General features: G+C 47.4%; 1 protein-coding gene across 1 annotated transcript; it reads right to left on the bottom strand.

The window, feature by feature from the left end:
- Positions 1 to 3,075: 3,075 nt before the first annotated feature.
- Positions 3,076 to 7,817, bottom strand: CUNH1orf216 (chromosome unknown C1orf216 homolog). The gene is made up of 2 exons (XM_077753178.1): positions 7,746 to 7,817; positions 3,076 to 5,419 (listed from the first exon to the last, which is right to left on the bottom strand). The coding sequence occupies exon 2, from the start codon at positions 5,413 to 5,415 to the stop codon at positions 4,729 to 4,731; it is 687 nt and encodes a 228-aa protein (XP_077609304.1). The 5' UTR covers positions 5,416 to 5,419; positions 7,746 to 7,817; the 3' UTR covers positions 3,076 to 4,728.
- Between the last annotated feature and the right edge of the window lie 11,635 nt (positions 7,818 to 19,452).

The raw sequence follows: 19,452 nt of genomic DNA on the forward strand, positions 1-19,452 counted from the left end.
CCATGTAATTCACCACACTGGTTTCTTGGTCTGGCTTTATCTTTTACTTAGCTCAGACTCAGCTCTTTTAAGGAAAGGAATATTAAGCAGCTTATTTATTTATTTATTTTACAAGTATTTTTCTTTTTTAAAAAATGTTTACTTATTTTTGAGAGAGACAGAATACGAGCACGGGAGGGGCAGAGAGAGAGGGAGACCCAGAATCTGAAGAAGGCTCCAGGCTCTGAGCTGTCAGAGCCCGACTTAGGGCTTGAGCTCACAAACCATGAGATCATGAACTGAGCCAAAGTTGTAAGCGTAACCGACTGAGCCACCTAGGCGCCTAGGCAGCTATATTTTTAAAAGCTTTTTTTCCTTTAAGATGACTTTCAAATTTTAGATTCAATTTTCTTAAGGAAAAATTTGATTTTTTTAATGAAAAATGTAAGTGTGCATCACAAAAGCACTATTTATAACTCACATTAATGCAGCTTACTATGTGCCAAGTGGAGTTCTAAGTATTTTGCATATTATATATTCATTTAATACTTGTAACAACCTTATGAGGTAGTTACTACTATTGTCTCCATTTTAAGATAAGGTAACTGAGGCACAGAGAATTTAATTGACTCACCCAAGGGTCACAGAGACAGTAAGCAACAGTGCCAACATCCAAATCCAGGGGTCTGGCTTCAGAGTCTATGTTCTTAACTGCTGGCTATGCTCAGAAGAGCCTTCACACATTTAGGAAAGAGCCCCTTCTAAAAATTCACTATCTTGTGCTCTGAGAATTGACGTCTCCTTGTTAGAAATCTTCATGGTTAAAGTTGTTAACCTTAAAAATAAAACTGTCAGTTATTTTACCAGAAAAGATGGGTTTATTTGGGGATAGCAAAGAATTGCAATCCAGAATAAGCAAGCTTCAGCAAACCATAGGCAAGTCCAGAGAACAAAGGAGAAAAATGCTTTTTTATAGAGGNAAATTCATTGGAGTAACCTGGGAGTTTGAAGTATAGAGGCCATCGCTGGCTGAGTTATAACAGTCTCTCATTGGCTGGGCTGTTGCCAGGCAAGGAGAAAACCTGTCTTCCTCCTGCTTAGGTAGTAAAATACAGGGTTCTTCCTGCTGGGAATGCAAGGTAGTCCCTTCCTGTTGGTTCTGCAATTGACTAAGAGTGATGGGGGTGAGAGCTCCCCCTTCTGGCCTCCCAACTCCATTTTAAAATTTATTTTTCAATGTTTATTTACTTTTGAGAGACAGAGCAAGAGCTGGGTAGGGGCAGAGAGAGGAGACAGAATCTGCAGCAGGCTCCAGGCTCCGTGCTCAGCTGTCAGCACAGAGTCCTATGCAGGGCTTGAACTCATGAGAGATGAGATCATGACCTGAGCCCAACACCTAACCGACTAAGCCACCCAGGCACCCCCAACTCCATTTTAAATGAGGTTCCTTTGACTAATTTTCAATTATTCGAGTTTAGCTATAGCTCTTTGCTAGAACAACATCTCTTAATAAGTGGAATTTGTTAAAACGGGTTCAATATTGTTTCATTTTTTAAAATGCTTGTTTGTTTGAGAGAGACAGACAGAGCACAAGCAGGGGAGAAGCAGAGAGAGAGGGAGACACAGAATCCGAAGCAGGCTCCAGGCTCTGAGCTGTCAGCACAGAGCCCATGTGGGGCTTGAACCCACGAAACTGTGAGATCATGACAAAAATTATTAAAACCTTGGGTCACTGTTTCAATGAAAAGTACACTTTATGAGGTTTAAAAAATATACATCTTGTTGGGGAGCAGTAGAGGGAGACATTAGATTTCTCTGAAATGTTTCAATTTACATAAGTAGAACATAATTTTTACTTGTATGATTAAAAACAATCAATAAAATATGCCCTTATATAATCCATCAAAAAATGCCTTTTGTGGAGGTGCCTGGGTGGCTCAGTGCATTAAGCTTCCAACTCTTGATTTTGGATCAGGCGATGATCTCATGGTCATGAGATTGAGCCCTGTGTCAGGCTGTGCTCTGGGCAAGGAGCCTGCTTAAGATTCTCTCTCCCTCTCCCCTCCCCACCTCAGACCACCCCTCCCACTGTGTGTGCATGTGCTCTCTCTCTCTTAAATAAACAAAAGGTGCCTTTTGTGGTAGACAGCCTCTACATTCTAGTAATTACAGCCTTGTATAATACCCTCCCTTTGAGTAACTTGCTTTTAACCAATAGAATATAGCAACATTGAGGGGCTGTCCCTTCTGTGAGTAGGTTGCAGAAAATCATGACCTCTGTCTTGCTAGTGCCCTATCACTTTCTTGGCTTCCATGCTTTGATGAAGCAAGTCGTCATATTGGGAGAACCCACGTGGCAAGAACTGAAAGTGACCTCCAGCCAATGGCCCTCGAGGAACTGAATGCTCCCAACAAACAGAGCACAGATCCTGGATTGACACCTTGATTACACCCTTGTGAGAGACTCCTGACCTACAGAAATCATGAGATAACAAGTGTGTATTGTTTAAGTTGCTAAGTTTGAGGGTAACTGATCATGCAGCAATAACCTTTCTTTATACAAATAATGAAATTTGAGAAACTAATTAATAAGCCATCACACAAACCAATGTGAAATAAGTCTAGTCCAGATTGGCACAGCAAATATCTGAAGTCATATACATGTATTATAAATACATATGTGTCAGAATCAGCTGAGGGGCCTAACTCAGTCTTTTGCAGTCAGGGCACCCTTCAGGGAAGTGGTGGCTCTAAGGCAGGGTTGAATAGGAGTGTGTGGGAGGAGCATATGTATTCCTCACAATCAATCACAATCAATGCCTACTCACTCCCCCTCCCCCCATCTTCAGGTCCAAAGGTGCCTTAGGATGAGAACAATCCCATATGGGGCTCTCAGGCCAAGTCTCCCCTGTCAGACTGAGAGGCCCCTGAGAAGAAACCTCTTGCCACCCCTATCAGCCAGAGCAGGCTGAATACCTACTCCTCAGTGACATCCCCCACATTTGTCGCCCAGGTCCCAGTCCAAAAAGGCAGCTCAGATGGCAAGGAAAAGAGGCCACCAGACAATGGGTAGAATAGAAACACAAACTCAAGAAATACATTTCTCCACCCCAGTTTATTCACCATGGCTTTGTCCAGAGGCCAGGTTCATAGTCAACATGCAAGGGCTAGACACAAAAGTCCCCAGGACCATTGCTTCAGCCTCATCCCCTGTACCTTTCACCCACCCACCCGTCAGGGATAGAACTCTTAAGAGGACCCCCATTTTGCAGATAAAGAGACTAAGTATCATGCCTCTGTTCACCCATCAGGATCTTGCATCCTCATGGCTCCCAAAAGCAAGGCAGAGAGCTTGGCTACCTTAGTCCTTGGTTCTCCCCAAAATTCACCCACTCTCCAATTCAACCGCCATTTAAAGGGCCATGCAGTGACAGAAGGGGTTATGACCCAGCATGCTAAGAGCTTCCAGAGGCTGGGCAGCTGACACTGCCCCCACCCTCTTACCCTGGAAAGCCGACTATGGCTCTTCTGGGCCCAGACAGCCTGATTTCAGAAAAACAGACCAGCCTAATTTGATGTCCAGTGTTGCTAAAGCCAGAGAGGCACAGCAAGTAGGGGCACAGAGAGGAAACAGACTTTTTTTTCCCCAATAGCCTTGGAATACCATGCCGATTCCTTGCAAGCTTATAAGCACACATTCGCTTTCATCAGAAACTTAAATCAATACGGTCTGCAACAACTCCTTTGCTGTGGAAAAGTGTGGTTTGTTTCAAACTGATATTTTAGAATTCCCACTCTCTTATTCTTCACAGGGTTCTGCCATTATCCTCTCCCCCATCCCCATCTCCCATGTGCCCCAAGGCAGAGTTCAAGAGGGGCAGTTCTTTATCTTCTCTGATCCCATCCCCCATCCCTGCCACATGTCAATCACCACCCCCAGCTGCCTTCCCTCATACTAATTCTCTACCAATTGCCCAAAAAGTCATGGCAGGCCAGAGCAGCCACTACATTTCCTACAGCAAATCCACCATCAGGGACAACAGCTTCAGCAGAGCAAAGTCTGGGAGGAGTGATGGGAAGGAATAGGAGAGGTGACCTGGGAAATCCCAGGAGGGTGGATCAGTACAACCCTCAGATAAATGACTGCAGGCTAGCCCTCTTTTCAGGGAGCAATTGGACCCTGTGGAGAAAAAAAGGCTAGGGTTGACAATGGGTAACACAGGGTGTGGATGCCCCACACATGCAACTGAATATGTATTTGCACACACCTGCTAGTGAGTCGGCCTGCAAATCCATGCTCCTAATACACCCTTCCCATGCCTGGACTTGCACACAAAGGCCTGCACACATAAGGGCTCACTCACAGACATCCAGCACAAGCCTATACACTCAAACTCATTCATATGCACACACACACCTTTTGCATATATATCCTCACTCATGCACATATATACACACTGTTGGATACCTGGTTCATGCATACAAACGTACTCCCTCTTTCATACATGCTATACATACACATATGTACACATACACAGACCTGCACATAAGTTAGCTCGTGTGTACACACAGCACACATAAGGTGATGCACACATGCCCAGACCTCTCTGCCTACATGATAACACATACATACCCACTTACGCTTACCTGCACTCATACCAGCAAATAATCATGTACTTCCTTGTGCACAACTACACACATGCCTACAAATATATACATATACCCTTGCACCCCTGTGGAGGCACACCCTCAGCCCTGGTCCTGGGGCCTGGATGGGACCGCCTTTTGTTGGAGACAACGGATAAGCTCCTTTCGGTTGTCCAGGATGGTGTCGAAGCTCTCCTGCAGACGGGTCTGCTGATCAACCAGCTGGTGCTGCAGGCCCCGGATCCACTGCAGCAGGGCCAGGCGACGGTACATCACCAAGTGCACATGGTGCTTCTCCTTTTCCTGCTCTTTGTAGCGCTCCTGAGCCTGCAGCTGCTGCACAGCCTGGGCCACTGAGGGCAGAAGGGGATCTGGAGGGCCCGGGCCTCGAGGGGTCCCACAGGCAGGCTCAGGGCTGCTGCTGGAGCTGTCGGTGCTCAGGGAGCTGCTGGCATAGCCGTTGTCCTCCAGAGGGGAGCAGACTGTGCTGGCGCTGGTCATCTTCTCCAGCTCAGCTCTGGGGATTTCTGCCCCCTCTGGTGGGCTGCGGACCTCCCCCTCGGGGAGTCCAGGGCCCTGGAAGGCCTGGTTGTCAGAGGGCAACTCAGAGGAGCCCCTCATCAGGCTGGGCTCCACCTGGCCTGGCATCCCATGCCAATTCTCATTGGCATCTTTGGCACTCGCCATGAAGTTGGAGTTGCTGTCTGGTTGGAGCTCAGGCTGACATACTCCAGGCAGGCCCCCCAGGAACTGGCCCCCCTCAGCTATCCCTGGCTGGATGGCAAACATCTGGCTGCAAAGAAGCAGAAGAATGAGTCAGAGCAGGACAGGGTGGGGTGCCTGAAGTTGTGGCAACCTAGCTGTGGGGGCAAGGCAGCGCGTTGGTGGGGGGGTGGGGTCCTGGATGCTCCTTCTCAGTCCCTTTCCCTCTGGTAACACCTCCCTTTGTGGTATTGCTCCTCCCTCTCTGTTGATTTGCAGTATCCTGCATAGGGTTTCCCCTCAGCTCTTTGCAGCAGGCTGTCTCATCTCCCCAGATGACCTCATCTTCTGCTGTAGCTTCAAGAACCATCAGGTATTGATGACTCTTAAATGTGTCTCCAGCCGAGATCCAACTGCTATCCAACTCTGCAGCCAACCATAGGCTCCCCAAATTCTACATGTCCCAACCAGCTCTCCCTCTCCAGTATCCTCAGAAAAATGGCCCACACTCCATTCAGTCACTCCAGCCAAAAACTGAGGGCATCCTGGTCTCCTCACTCAGCTTCCTTCCCCCATCTCATTGGCCACCAAATGCTGACAATTCTTCCTCTTAAAAACCTGTACTGACTGACTATTGCAGCCTTTTCTGACCTCTCTGCCTCCAGTTAAAAATGTAAACTTGAGAGGTGGCTGGGTGGCTCAGTCGGTTGAGCATCTGACTTCAGCTCAGGTCATGATCTCACGGTTTGTGGGTTCGAGCCCTGTGTCAGGCTCTGTGCTGACAGCTCTGAGCCTGGAGCCTGCTTTGGATTCTGGGTCTCCCTCCCTCTCTGCCCCTCCCACACTCACATTCTGTCTCTCTCTCAAAAATAAATAAGCATTAAAAAAATTTTTTTAATGTAAACTTGATTGGTCACAGCTCTGAGTGCCCTCCCTAAACTAACCCTCAACATGGCCTACAAGGCTTCAGCTGGCCCCTGCTCCCCCCTCCAGACTTGCCTCTTGCTGCTCAGCCCCTCTCAGAACCCCAAACTGCTCGGAGATCTCAGAATATGTCATTGTTCTCTTCCTACAATTCCCTTGCCCTACAATATCTTCCCTCCCCCTCCCCTGTAAATTCCTCCCTTCTCCACCCAGCAAATTCCTTTTTGTACTTCAAAACGCACTGTCCTATCCCTACCTCTCTGGAGCCTTCCTGAAGTTCTCCCCAATGCCCCAGCACACATCAATAAGCACAGTTAACTATGCCTTTCCCTGGGTACCCACTGCACCAGCGCTCACTGTTTTGTTCATATGTTTCTTGACCCTTGTGCATAGCTGATGGTCAGTAAATGTCTATTTAGTTGTTTTTTGTTTTGTTTTGGGACTATGTTCTAATAGCAGCTTATACATTTGGTTTCCTGACTAGACATGGAGCTCCTCTATATATCCTCTGTCATATTCCTGCACTAAGCAGGTATCAGAACATAGTTGCTGTGAGAGTGAATGGGGGAGGGGGCTGCAGTGGGCTACTTATGCTCAAGAAGAGGAAGCCAACAGTAGCAAGAGGCTACTGCTCAAGCCCAGGGCTAGAAGATATGGCTCCAGTTGCCCCCTCAACCACAGTGGGCAACCCCACTCTTGCTCCACCCCCATCTCCATTGAAGAGCCTCTCTTCTGACCTTTCCCTCTTCCCTCCGAGTCTATCTTATGCCCCTCCCCTAGCTTGCTCCATCCAGAGGCCCCAGAGGGAGGGCATATCACACCATTCTTTCCTCCCTAATAACAATTCTGCCAAAACTAGGGTTTGAATTAACAAGAGGTTTCTACTGACTACATATTACTAGGATTAGAAAAATGGGGAATCATGAAGAGTGAGGGATAGTGTAAGTATAGCAGAGATTCGGAGGTCTTTATAGGTGGCAGGGACCCTCCCTACATCCAGTAGTGAGCAAAAGTCCTCGGGGTATGAAGACGGTCCTTAAGTGACCTACCTACTCGCATCCCACTAAGCAGTCTTGGAAACCATCCAGGCCCAAAGGTTTTCTTTTTTCCTAGACTAGGCGGGGCCGCAAGGGAAGCTGAGATGCGGTGCTGCGGTGCTAAGGCTCACACGGTTCTCAGAGATGGTAAAATGGGAACCCAGACACCCTAGGATCAGGCTTCCGCCCAAGCTAATCCGCAGTCGGCCCGGAGTGTGGTAAGGGGGGAAGGTGGCTCTTTAAGGGTTGGGGAAGCGGCCTCCCTTCCTGCGTAGCCCTGCGGGAGAAGACACCACTCCCACCCCCACGCCCCTCCCCCCGCTCCCGAGGAGACAGAAGATAGAGACCACCCTTCCCTAAACTCCCCACAGGGGGCAGCCGGGCGGAGGCTGCGACCCCCTGCCAGCCCTGCCCAGGGGCCGGGCCCCCCAACCCTCCCCTCCTGGCCCAACTCACTGCCTGGACGCGCCCGCCCCGGCGCGGCTGGCTCTGCTCCCGCGGGCCCCGCGGCGGGAACTCGTCTCTCGGGGCTNGAGCGCCGGAACCAACTCCCCCGCCTCCTGCAGCCGTGACCGAGGCCTGCCGGGTCGGGTTTTATCTTCCCACTGGTTCCCTCGGATCGCTTTGCGTCACTGCAGATACGGTGACATTTTCAAAATGAAAATCTAATCATGTCACCAGCCTCCAGCTTAAAGCCTTTCAAATGGCTTCCCTCCAGCAGGGTACATCCTTGAGGCAGCAGCCACAGGGTTCTGAGCATCCCGCCCTGACTACCTCTCCAGCTTCATCCTTTGCCCTCCGTTCTTGCAATTGGACCTCACACCCCGTTCTGCCACGTGACTTTTACACACACGGTTCCCTCTACCTAAAATTCTCTTCCCCTTCTCAACCTACTCATATTTCAGCTCCTCTCCTCTGACTTCCTAGACCAGATTAGTTCTCCCTTTTATATTATCCTAGGGCACTTGGTTCCTTTTCATCATAGCATCTATTAACAATTTGAAATGATATATTCATTTTGTGCTTGTTTCATTAAAGTCATTTAATGAAAACTATGAGTTAAAAAAATTTTTTTTAATTTGTTTTGAGAGATAGAGAGCAAGGGGGGAAGGTCAGAGAGAGAGAGAGAGGGAGAGAGAGAATCCCAAGCAGGCTCTGCTCTGTCAGCGCAAAGCCCAATGCAGGGCTTGATCTCACCAACTGTGAGATTATGACCTGAGCCAAAAATCAAAAGTAGGGATGAGACTGAGCCACCCAGGAGCCACCATGAAAGCTATGTTTTAAAAGAAGAAAGACTACGGGGCGCCCGGGTGGCTTAGTCGGTTAAGCGTCCAACTTTTGCTCAGGTCATGATCTCGCGGTTCGTGGGTTCGAGCCCCGCGTCGGGCTCTGTGCTGACTGCCAGCTCAGAGCCTGGAGCCTGTTTCAGAGTNAAAAATAAAAATAAAAAATAAAAGAAGAAAGAATATCTGGTCTGGGACAGGGCTGGTCCTCATGTCCTGCATGCAGGCCCGGGCGCCTTCCTCCCTGAAGAGCAAAGAACCCCTCCATGGTGTCTGTGCAGTGAGATCTTCTCAGTCCCTACAGTTCCTGAAGCCTTATCTCCCTCACTCCCTTCTTTCTTGGAGGAAATGTGGAGGGTTGGGGATTCAGTTTGCAATCAGAGAGAATAGAGATGGAGTTGATGCTGACTCTAATGATAAGAAAGAACTGGCTGCTGTCAGGAAAGTTAGGACTTCTTAAATTATTTCCTAAGGCAGCCCTAGAAGGGAGATGAGGACAAATTTAGCCTTTAGGGCACACACATGAGATTCTAGGAGTCCCCTTCCATACCCCAACTTTACCAAGCAAACCAAGCAATTGGCTACACCTCCTTCACGTCCTCCCACCATTAAAAACAAAATAAAACAAAACTACTATGGCTTCATCTTCATCGAAACATAATACATTTTAAAAAAAATTTTATGTCTTTATTTTATTTTGAGAGAGACAGAATGTGAGCGGTGGAGGGGTAGAGAGAGAGGGAGACACAGAATCTGAAGCAGACTCCAGGCTCTGAGCTGTTAGCACAGAGCCCAACATGGGGCTAGAACCCACGGACTGTAAGATCATGACCTGAGCCAAAGTAGGATGCTTAACTGACTGAGCCACCCAGGCACCCCAAAACATAATACATTTTAAAATACTCTTGTTTTCGGGCACCTGGGTGGCTCAGTTGGTTAAGGGTCCCACTTCGCATCAGGTCATGATCTTGCAGTTCATGAGTTCAAGCCTAGCATCAGGCTCTGTGTTGACAGCTCAGAGCTTGGAGCCTGCTTTGGATTGTGTGTATGTGTGTGTGTCTCTCTACAACTCCCCTCCCCGCCCCCATGCTCTGTCTCTGTCACTCTCAAGAATAAATGAATAAACATTACAAAAAAAAAAAACTCTTGTCTTTCCCTCATCTCTTTCTTTTGCTTTTATCCTCTACTCCATTAAAAAAAATTTTTTTTAAGTTTATTTATTTAGAGAGAGAGTGAGTGGGGGAGGTGCAGAGAGCAGGAGAGAGAGAATCCCAAGCAGACTCTGAACTGTCATCATGGAACCCGATGCGGGGCTGGAACATGATCATGAGATCATGACCTTAGCCAAAACCAAGAGTCAGATGCTTAACCAACTGAGCCACCCTGGTGCCCAGTCCCCTACTTCATCTTTTGCTATTTTTTAGACCTCAGCCCCATTTCTACATCAGATGCTGAAACCTAAGTAGTCTTCTTTTTTCCCGTACCCACTGCAAGTTCCCATTGCCTTTAGACAGGTGACCAAATGAGGTGACCCAAATCCTCACTCCTAGAGGCTCTGAGCCTGGGGGAGGGGGAGTGCCTATGCAGGTCTTCCTGTGCCATACAGCCATGTCAGATGTTGTTCATGGGCCCAGAGCTGCTGCTTTCTGCCTCTGTTGTGGACTCCATCACTCCCAGCTAGAACCATGTAGGTCAAATGGGAGCCTGGTGAGTTCAGGGATAAGAACCCCACTCCAGGTGTGTTAGAGTCCTTCTCTGGGAGTTTCTGAAATAAAAGGAAGATGAACCCAGGAAGATGTATGCGCAGGGCTTCAGCAATCACATTCCCTGCCAAGTGGAAGTCAGTTTGGAGTAGGAGGAAATGATGCTTACACACAGAAGCAGAGACAAAAGACAGAAGTCCTGGTGATGTTCCGGTCCCTGTTTCCTGAGGCCTTTCTATATCTTCCAAAAAGGGCTTTATTTTGTCAAGCCTACCTTGAGTGGAATTTCCTTCACTGGCAATCAATCTAAAGAATCCTGATTAATACAAGAGCACAAGGTGGTGACCCAGGGGTCCCCCTCATATACCTCTCAGCCCTCATTAAGGAGTAGCATCTCTGTTTCCCCATGGTAGCCATTAGCAATCCAGCTTACACTGTGACCTCCTTTGAAATGCAGTAGAATCATCTCAGTGTTCCCAAGTTAGAATCATTTCTCCCTAGACGCTGAAACCTCCTGACCTGTAGAAGCTAGAACGTCGGAGACAGGAAGCAAACTCTTCAAGAAAGTCATTAGGTACACTCATATGCCACACCTACCTCTGCCTCTTCATATGAATTCTAACTACAAATGACAAAGAATTATATACTGACTGTTGACTTAAAGCCTCTGTTGTACTCTGCAGGGCAGCACACAAACAGGCATGTTTCTAAATAACATATCTGAGAAGTCAAGTGAATTCCAACAGCATCATATTGTTGTAGCCTCTCTTCTCTTAGTGAAGGGTGAAGTTGTATGGGCTACTCTAGCACTGTGTAATTAATGCAGTAAGTGCTCAGACAGTGTTCCTGGCCACTCCATAATTTTCAGAAAGCTGGGAGCCTTAAGAACAGAAAACCCTAGAAAGGCAGAGGTGTCTATGTCTGCATGATCACAGAAAAGCAGATGTATAGATGTCTGTGATCCAGTGACCAGAAGTTTCTGCAGTCAGGATACCAAGGAATCAGTTATTCCAGGTAGGACAGTATTCGTGGCTATATCCACCCAGCTACATAGGTTAGAGGGACTTAATTGGCAAGGACGCAGAAATCACTAGAGATGGCTAGTAGCAGCCCAAATAGGCCAGCCCTGGGCAGTGGGTAGATATCCTGGCAGGCAGAAAGTTGTCAGAGCCAAGAGAGGCTAGCAGTGAGTAACCAGTTCTAGGTCCTAAAGGGCCTGGAGTGCCAGGCAAGGAGACAAGGGAGATGAGAGGTATCCCTATCCCAGGAAATAGGACAGGCATAAGAGTGCCTTCCTCTATAGGTGAAAAGTTTCTCAGTGCCAGTACTCCCAGGAAGAAAGAGGTGGGATCAAGGTGTTTCAGTCTCAAAGACTTATTTCCTTCCTATTCATTCACTCACACTCAGCACAAAGTGCTCACTTTGGTCAGGTGCTATGTTGGGGATTCAGAGCAGAATCAGAGCTGGTGGTGGCCTTGTGCCACTCCCTGTCGAGAAAGGGAAATAGACAAGAGTGGGCTATTCGATGTGATAGGCCCTACAATAGAGCTACAAGGAAAAACCGATGAGTACAAAAAAAGGTAAGGAAGACCTTCACAGAGGGGGCTTTAAAGGATGAATAGAAGCTCACCCAGAAAAAGCAGGAGAAAAGCAGAGGAAACTGTATGTGGTGTGATGTTCAGAGTGTGGCCAGGGTAACTGGAGCTTGAGGGGAAATGGAAGTAGGAGATGAGGCTAGAGGATAAAGCTGGTCCACTTGTGAAAGGCCTTGACCGTCATTTCAAGGAACTTGAGCTTCACCCTGTGGGCAGCAGAGAAATAACCGAGCAAGCCTCCAAAGCTTCCATGTCAGAACAAAGAACAGGCATCTAGTGCTGGAGGACAAGCTATATTGCCGCCTGCTTTCTTCTCCTTCCCTGAGCTCAGATCATCTGTCAACTTCCCCACATGGCTTTGGAAACTTAGGCAAATCATTTTAAACTTTTCAGATTAAATAAAGATAATATGCCTGAACATTGTTAAATAACATTGTAATTGTGAACATTGGACTCCCAGGGCTAAGCAGAGCCTTGGAGGACCTTTGATGTACTAGAGTCTCCTTAAGGCAGATTAAAAGGAAATCATCCCAGAATTTGCTCATCTTGGGAAAGAAGGCCTACAAAGCTGGTGACCTAGTTGTTTTGTTCATCCATTTCCCTGCTGCCTTTTAAAGGTAAAGTGCCACCCTCCTCTATCAAGAATTTTCCGGCGTACCTGGGTGGCTCAGTCGGTTAAGCTTCCAACTCTTGGTTTTAGCTCAGGTCCATGATCTCATGGTTCATGAGTTCAAGCCATGCATTGGGCTCTGTGCTGACAGCGCAGAGCCTGCTTGGGATTCTACCCCTCCCCCTCTCTCTGCTTCCTCCCTGCTCACGTGCATGCTCTCTCTCAAAATAAATAAAATCAAAAATTAAAAAAAAGAAAGAAATTGCTGTGTGATCACTTAGGTAAGACATGTCCATTCCCCACCCCCAATATGGCTGTTTTCTCAGCTTTTAAAATGAGGGGGGAGGTATATCAAATCTGAAGTTTTAAAGTTTTTTTTTTAAGCCTTGGAATCATCCCCCCCCACCCCCAAATCTATGTAGTATACCCAGTGTGAGATCTTGTCTCATCCCTAAACCCTCTACAGTAAATGGCTCCTGAAGAGGCTTGCAGGAAGCTTTTAAAACTCGGTCAGGGCCCAATTTCAAATGCCCTTCACCATAAAAACCTAGGAGACACATCACTCCACTCACCATCCCTGCCTCCCCTAAAGGGAAATTAGGGGCTACTTTGGAGCAACTGGAGAATGAAAGGTGGTGTAGACCCTTTCTCCTTAGTGCACCCAAGTGGTAAATGGCCTCTTCCACCAGGAGACCAGAAAGCCAAATCTGAGGTCCCTAGGCTGTGGGAAACCCGACAGCCCACAACAGAGGGACTGAGCTAGAGAAGCTGATCAGAAGGAGGACTGAGAGAAGGGAGTGCCTGTTCCACCCCCTTCCTAGCAGCTGCCTCTGTGGGCTCCATAATCCCCATGCCCTCTCCCCCACCACACCCTCTGGCCGCCCACCACTCCTCCACCCACCCATTCATCAGTAGGAGGGCACCGTATCTGTACAGCCTTTCAGGGCCTGACAGGCCCTTTCTGGGTGCCCCCCACATGTAACCACTTAACCCTCAACACAAAGGGCCAGGCTGAATGGGCTTGGAGCCGTGGCTCGTGCAGAGGGAGAGGCCTCAATAGGATTTGGGGAGCTGGGTGTATAAACCTCTCTGCTCCAGCAGCCCTCAATGGAGGAGCTGGAGTCGGGGCATGTGCCGAGGGGTGGAGCCCGGCAGCTGCATCCCACCCCTGAACAATGATTTATTCATTCTCCCGGCACACGCAGAAAAACAGGCTGGGGAACGTGGCCCCACAAATCGCCCTTGGCCTCAGCTGATTCCCATGGCAATCACAGCAGTTCAGAGTGCCCCCTCCCCCTTGTGATGTCTCGCCTAAAGTGTGCCCTTCCTCTTCACCAGCAAGTAGAGTGCAGTGTGACATTATGGGAGGCCTTGGGTAGCCTGAAAGTCTGGTGGCCTTGCTCTGTGAATTGGCTCCACCCAATCTCAATCTCGCTGTCTCTGAAAGCTTCCTGGTCAGGTTTTTCTCAAACCCATTTCACAGCTAGAGATATTGATGCAGAAAAAGAAAAAGACACATAGCTTGACCTATCTCAGGACTGCCCCAGGGGAAGGACTGAAAAAGAAGCAGGGAGTTGGGGGTTCAGCTTGGAAATAACTGGTAAGTAAAGGGGGTGCAATAAAGGCTTGCTAGGTAAGTTAATGACTGCTAACAGAAGGTGCCCTATTTGTTATCCCCACGCCTTTCCCCAGTCACCATCCTCCAGCCACATCTGGCTCTGATTCCTGTTACAATCTTTGGTAGAACTTTGGGGATGAGGGAATGGAATGAAGACAGGTAAGCAGAGATGCTAAAACCAGTAGATTAAAAAAAATGTTGGGGGGAGGGCGGACTAAGAGTAGAGCATGAGACTCTTGATCTTGGTGTGAGTTTGAGCCCCATGTTGGGGGGTAATTAAAAGAAAGATCTTAAAGAAATGTTGGTGGGTAGGTGGTTTCAAGAAGCTGAATTGTGAGGCACCCGGGTGGCTTAGTCGGTTAAGTGTCCGACTTCGGCAAAGGTCATGATCTCACAGTTTGTGGGTTCGAGCCCCGCGCTGGGCTCTATGCTGACAGCTAGCTGAGCTAGCTGGAGCCTGCTTCAGATTCTGTGTCTCCCTCTCTCTCTGACCCTCCCCTGCTCACACTGTCTCTCACTCTCTCTCAGAAATAAAAACATTAAAAAATTAAAAAAAAAAAAAGCTAAATTGTGACATTTGTTTTTGCCTTCTAGCCTCCACATCTCATGTGTCACCAGGGTCTGATCAAAAGAAAAAATCATCATAATAAATAAAACCAAAAATCAATAACGTTAGCAGAACAGGGAGCACCAGATTGAAGTGACCATCCTCAGACTGGCCCCTGGGCCTCCTGGCCCCAAGTTCATAATTACCCTGTCACACAGAAAACAAATCTGTTGTGGGTGCAAGTGTGGAGAGGTGGGAGATCATAGGCAAGAAGTTTGTGCCGCTGAGGAGCAGGAAGGGATTGCAATAGGAAGACAGATTGGCCTTTGGTGCTGAGGCAGGAGGGAAGTAGTTTGAGACTGACAAAATCTAAAGCCTTGAGAGTTTCAGAAAGTTTTCTTCCCTTAGACAGGAGGGTAGACGCACTAAGGGAGGGTACTCCTCCTAATACTGAACAGTAGTGATGGGAAGTCAAAGGGAAAAGTCCTGGAGCCCACTTCGCAGGACAGGCAGGGCAATTGCTATGCTGCTGCTGCCCTCTGGTGGGCATAAAAGACAGTATCAACAACTCCAGTGCTGGAAACCATCTGGAAACTAACTGCAAAGGAGTCTGTCCTACCCTCTTCTGAAGTTTTGGCCACCAGGACTAGCACACCCCAGGAAGCAGATGCGGAAAAGTTTAAGCATGCAGGATGCTTATTACAAAGTACCCTTGGGATCAAGATCTGTGGCAGGGAGGGGAAAGGAGCTGAACTACCATTCAGGTCTTTGATAGCCTCAGTCAGCCCCTCAGGGAACCATGAAAGGTTGGATAGCCCTTCAGAATTGTCCCCAAATGAGCTGAGATGGACAGCCCTTTACATTCCGTCATTACATACTGGAAAGTGGCATGATCTTGGGCAAGAGGCTCTCTGCTGTCAAGGCAATCCCCAAAGGGGCTGACATGGGAGGCTGTCTGTAGACAATGCTCCCAGAAACTGCAACAACAAGGCCTTCCTCAAAGGGGGACAGGGCAGCCCATTACAGTCTACCCCACACACCATGGATATTCATTAAACTTGTGTTAAGTGAGAGGCACAGTTAGATCATGCCTCAGGTTCCAGGCTCAATGGGGACAGCCTGCAAGTCTGTTATTCAAGCAACTGATCTTTGGAAATGGTCAAGGGAGCCTTAATGATCGAATTCATGGGTTCATTCGTTCAACAAACATTCACTGAGGTTTGCGATATGCCAGGCCTAGAGGGAGACACTACAAATGTTTTCCTTACTTAATCCTCACAACTCTGGAGCTAGTATTAGCTTAGACTATTCCAATGAGATCAAGTTATTAAGTGGCTTTCACAGTCCAGTGACACTTTAAAAACTGACACAATGGGACAAGTGCTATTGCTGCCATCAAAAGGTTCTTTGGGCCACAAAGGGTCCTGGCTGTCCTGTGTGGGTGCATGTGTGTATGTAGAGGGATGGCTCTCTCTCTGCTTTTAGACAGAGTATCTCCCCATCACATGGAGTCCTGCATCCATGTCCTCTTGCTGGAATCCCTTTCTAACAACGTTTCTTTCCAGAGGTAACAGAAGTATGGGCTTAAAAAATTCCTGGTTGTAGCTACAGAACTACCTCCTTCCCTGGATATTTAAAGAATAGATCACTCTGAATCCCCAGTGTTCTTAGGCCATCCAAGCATTAGAAAGTCATGAAAGGCTGAGTTCTACCCCTAATATCTAACTTCCTGATCTGTGTGATCATGTGGGGATAACCTTGAAGGGATAAGAGGTGGAGGTTTCTGCTCCTAAAATCTCTCTGTACCCTGTAGCTCTTGCTAAGCTACCAATTTTGCAGGAGGTGAGGGCTGGAGAGATAAAGGAAGCTGTCAGCTGCTGTTCTGTTCTAGCCCTGACAGGTTCTCATGGCTGAGAGTTCTCCAAGCACTCCCAGCCACAAACATAAAGATTTTCGTTTTCTCATTTAGATTCCAATCATAAAGAACTTGAAGGAAGATGAGGTGGGGCAGGGAGGGGGAAAGCTTGGATACTATGGAGCAATTTCTGGGTCTGACTACAGAGAAACAAAAAGTACCGTCAATACTCCTCACCTCCTCCCAACCACACACACACACACACACACACACTCACTCACTCACTCACTCACTCACTCACACACGCCCGCCTTTCCTCCTGAGCCCCCAGAACCTAATTTTTCACGTTTGGAAAACCCAGATGATTTTTGCCTGGGTCCATCTGGTTTTCCAAATAACCTGTCTTTTTGATAAATAACGTAAGTTAAATTAGACAAGACAAACAGAGAGGTGGGCAGTCAGCTTTTTTCCTCCCCTCAGCCTTTGAAAGACAGGGGCTGAAAAACATGCACCATTACTCACTCCCAACCCTGCCCTAGCACTTTCCATCCCTTAGACCAGGCCCAGTGATTCCGCAGCCTGGAGCTGGGAGCTGCCTCTTCACCCCCACCCAGAGCCCACCAGCCTTCAAGAACAACAGACTGTGGCTCTTTCTGAAATGAAAGGAAAGAACCCAGGTGTTCAGCCCCATAGCTTCCTCCGATCACCCTTAGGCTGTAGTTACTTCAAACCCCTTTTTCCCATTATGTATCCCACCACAGGGAAGAACTAGATCAATAAGCTGAAAATGAAAATCTTTAAGGTGAGAGAAGAGAGGACAGAAAGAGGGGATGGGAAGGATGTGGATAGTACAGACAGACAATACAACTACTAGGGATAGATCAGCACCAACGTCTCAAAAGGTAAAATTTGGTGACACTGGCCGCCCACAAAGCCATGCGCATTTCCCCAGCTCGCTGCAAGAGTCCAGGTGCACAGCTGGCTTTCATCCCGACCGCTCCCATGGGTCCCAGCACAGAGCTAGCCCATGCACCACGGGCTGGTGGCTCTGGAAAGGCGTGGCTTCTCCTCCCTACTCAGCCAGACCATAATGAGGCATGAGCCTCACCCCATCCTCAGCAATGGGCTAGTGGGCATTAGTACAGCCTCTTACATGTGCTCAATCATTTCACATTAATTTGTACCTCTGATCCTAACTACAACCCTGTGAGCTAGACCAAGCCATATCACTCTGGCCTCATTTTCCAGTTGAGGAAAAAAGTTCAGAGACAATTATCCAAGGTCATGCCACTTATAGGTGGTAGAACAAGGACTTAACGGTTTCACACAGTTACCATCTCTAATCTATCCCACACTGAAAAGCTCCTTTGTATGCAGTGCAGCTCCAAGCTTTTCACCATTAGCTCTTCCAGGCTTCAAACCACTCCTTGTTCAATTAGTATTTATTGAGTAATTCTATATGCCAGGTATGGCAGCACCTATACTTTTTTAAGATTTTATTATTTTATTATTTTTTAAGTGTTTATTTTTGAGAGAGAGAGAGAGATATCAAGCAGGGGAGGGACAGAGAATCCGAAGCAGGCTTTATGCTGACAGCAGAAAATCCAATATGGGGCTTGAACTCACAAACCATGAGATCATGGCCTGAGCGAAAGCTGGACGCTTAACTGACTGAGCCACCCAGGTGCCCCTAAAGATTTTAAGTAAACTCTACACCCAGCATGGGGCTTGAGCTCACAATGCTAAAATCAAAGTTGCATGCTCTATGGAGTGAGTCAGCCAGGTACCTTTTTCTTTACATTTTTTAATGAAACAGATACGGTTTCTGCTTTTACAGAATTTAGTCTAATGGGGGAGGCAAACATAAGCAAACATTAAGGTGGCAAAGTGTGATAAAAGATCCAAAAGGAAAACTAGCAAACATAAACTGATTAAGAAAGGGGTGGTAATGGAAGACTTCTCAGAGGAAGTTAGATCTAAGCTAACATCTGGAGATTTACACATTAGCCAAACAAAGATGGAGAGTGGAGAGAAGGGCATATCAGGAAAAGGGAAGAACACTTTGGAAGGCCCTGATGTGGAAGAAGAGTAGGCAGGAGGTTGAGAGACAGAGCTATATCACAGAGGGCCTTGTAGGCCGTGAGGAGCTTGAACTTCATTCTGAATGCAAGGGAAGACATCAAAAGGTTTTAAATGACGGCGTAGCATCTTCCAATTTATGTTTATACCAAGGTTACCCTCTAACTGCTATGCATAGATTGGATTGAAGGGAGCAAAACCAGGAGAGGGATGGGGAGGCTACTGCAGTACCCCAGCAAGAATTATGGAAACTTGGAATACGGCATTGGCTACAAAGCTGGAAGACAGCTGACTCAAGATGCAGTTTGGAAGAAGAAATAACAGGACTTGGAGACTGATTTTGGAAGGAAGGGGACATCAAGAATGCCCTTGTAGGAGCGCCTGTCTGGCTCAGTTGGTGGAACACGTGACTCTTGATCTTGGGGTTGAGTTCAAGCTCCACGTTGGATGTAGAGATTATTTAAAAATAAAAACTTAAGAAAGGGTGTGTTGGGGAGGCATCTGGGTGGCTCAGCTGGTCAAGTGTCTGACTTTTGATTTTGGCTCAGGTCATGATCCCAGGGCAGAACCTTCTTGAGATTCTCTTTCCCTCTTTCTCTGCCCCTCCCTAGCTCTCACACATGCTCTCTCTCTCTCAAAATAAACAAACATTAAAAAAAAAGAATGGCCTTATAAATTAGATAAGTCATGGACCTGTAATATTCAGCATGGTGACTATAGTGATATGGCACTGCATATTTCAAAGTTTCCAAGAGAGTAGATCATAAAAGTTCTTATCACAAGAAAAAAAACTTGTAACTATGTGTGGTCCTAGATGTTAACTAGAGTTACTATGGTGATCATTTCACAATATATACAAATATCAAATCACTA

The sequence above is a fragment of the Crocuta crocuta genome, unplaced genomic scaffold (genome assembly GCF_008692635.1).
Source record: "Crocuta crocuta isolate KB4526 unplaced genomic scaffold, BGI_CrCroc_1.0 scaffold303, whole genome shotgun sequence".
NCBI lineage: Eukaryota > Metazoa > Chordata > Mammalia > Carnivora > Hyaenidae > Crocuta > Crocuta crocuta.

Coding starts and splice junctions, on each gene's coding strand:
- CUNH1orf216 (XM_077753178.1), bottom strand. CDS start 5,415: ATGTTTGCCATCCAGCCAGGGATAGCTGAGGGGGGCCAGTTCCTGGGG.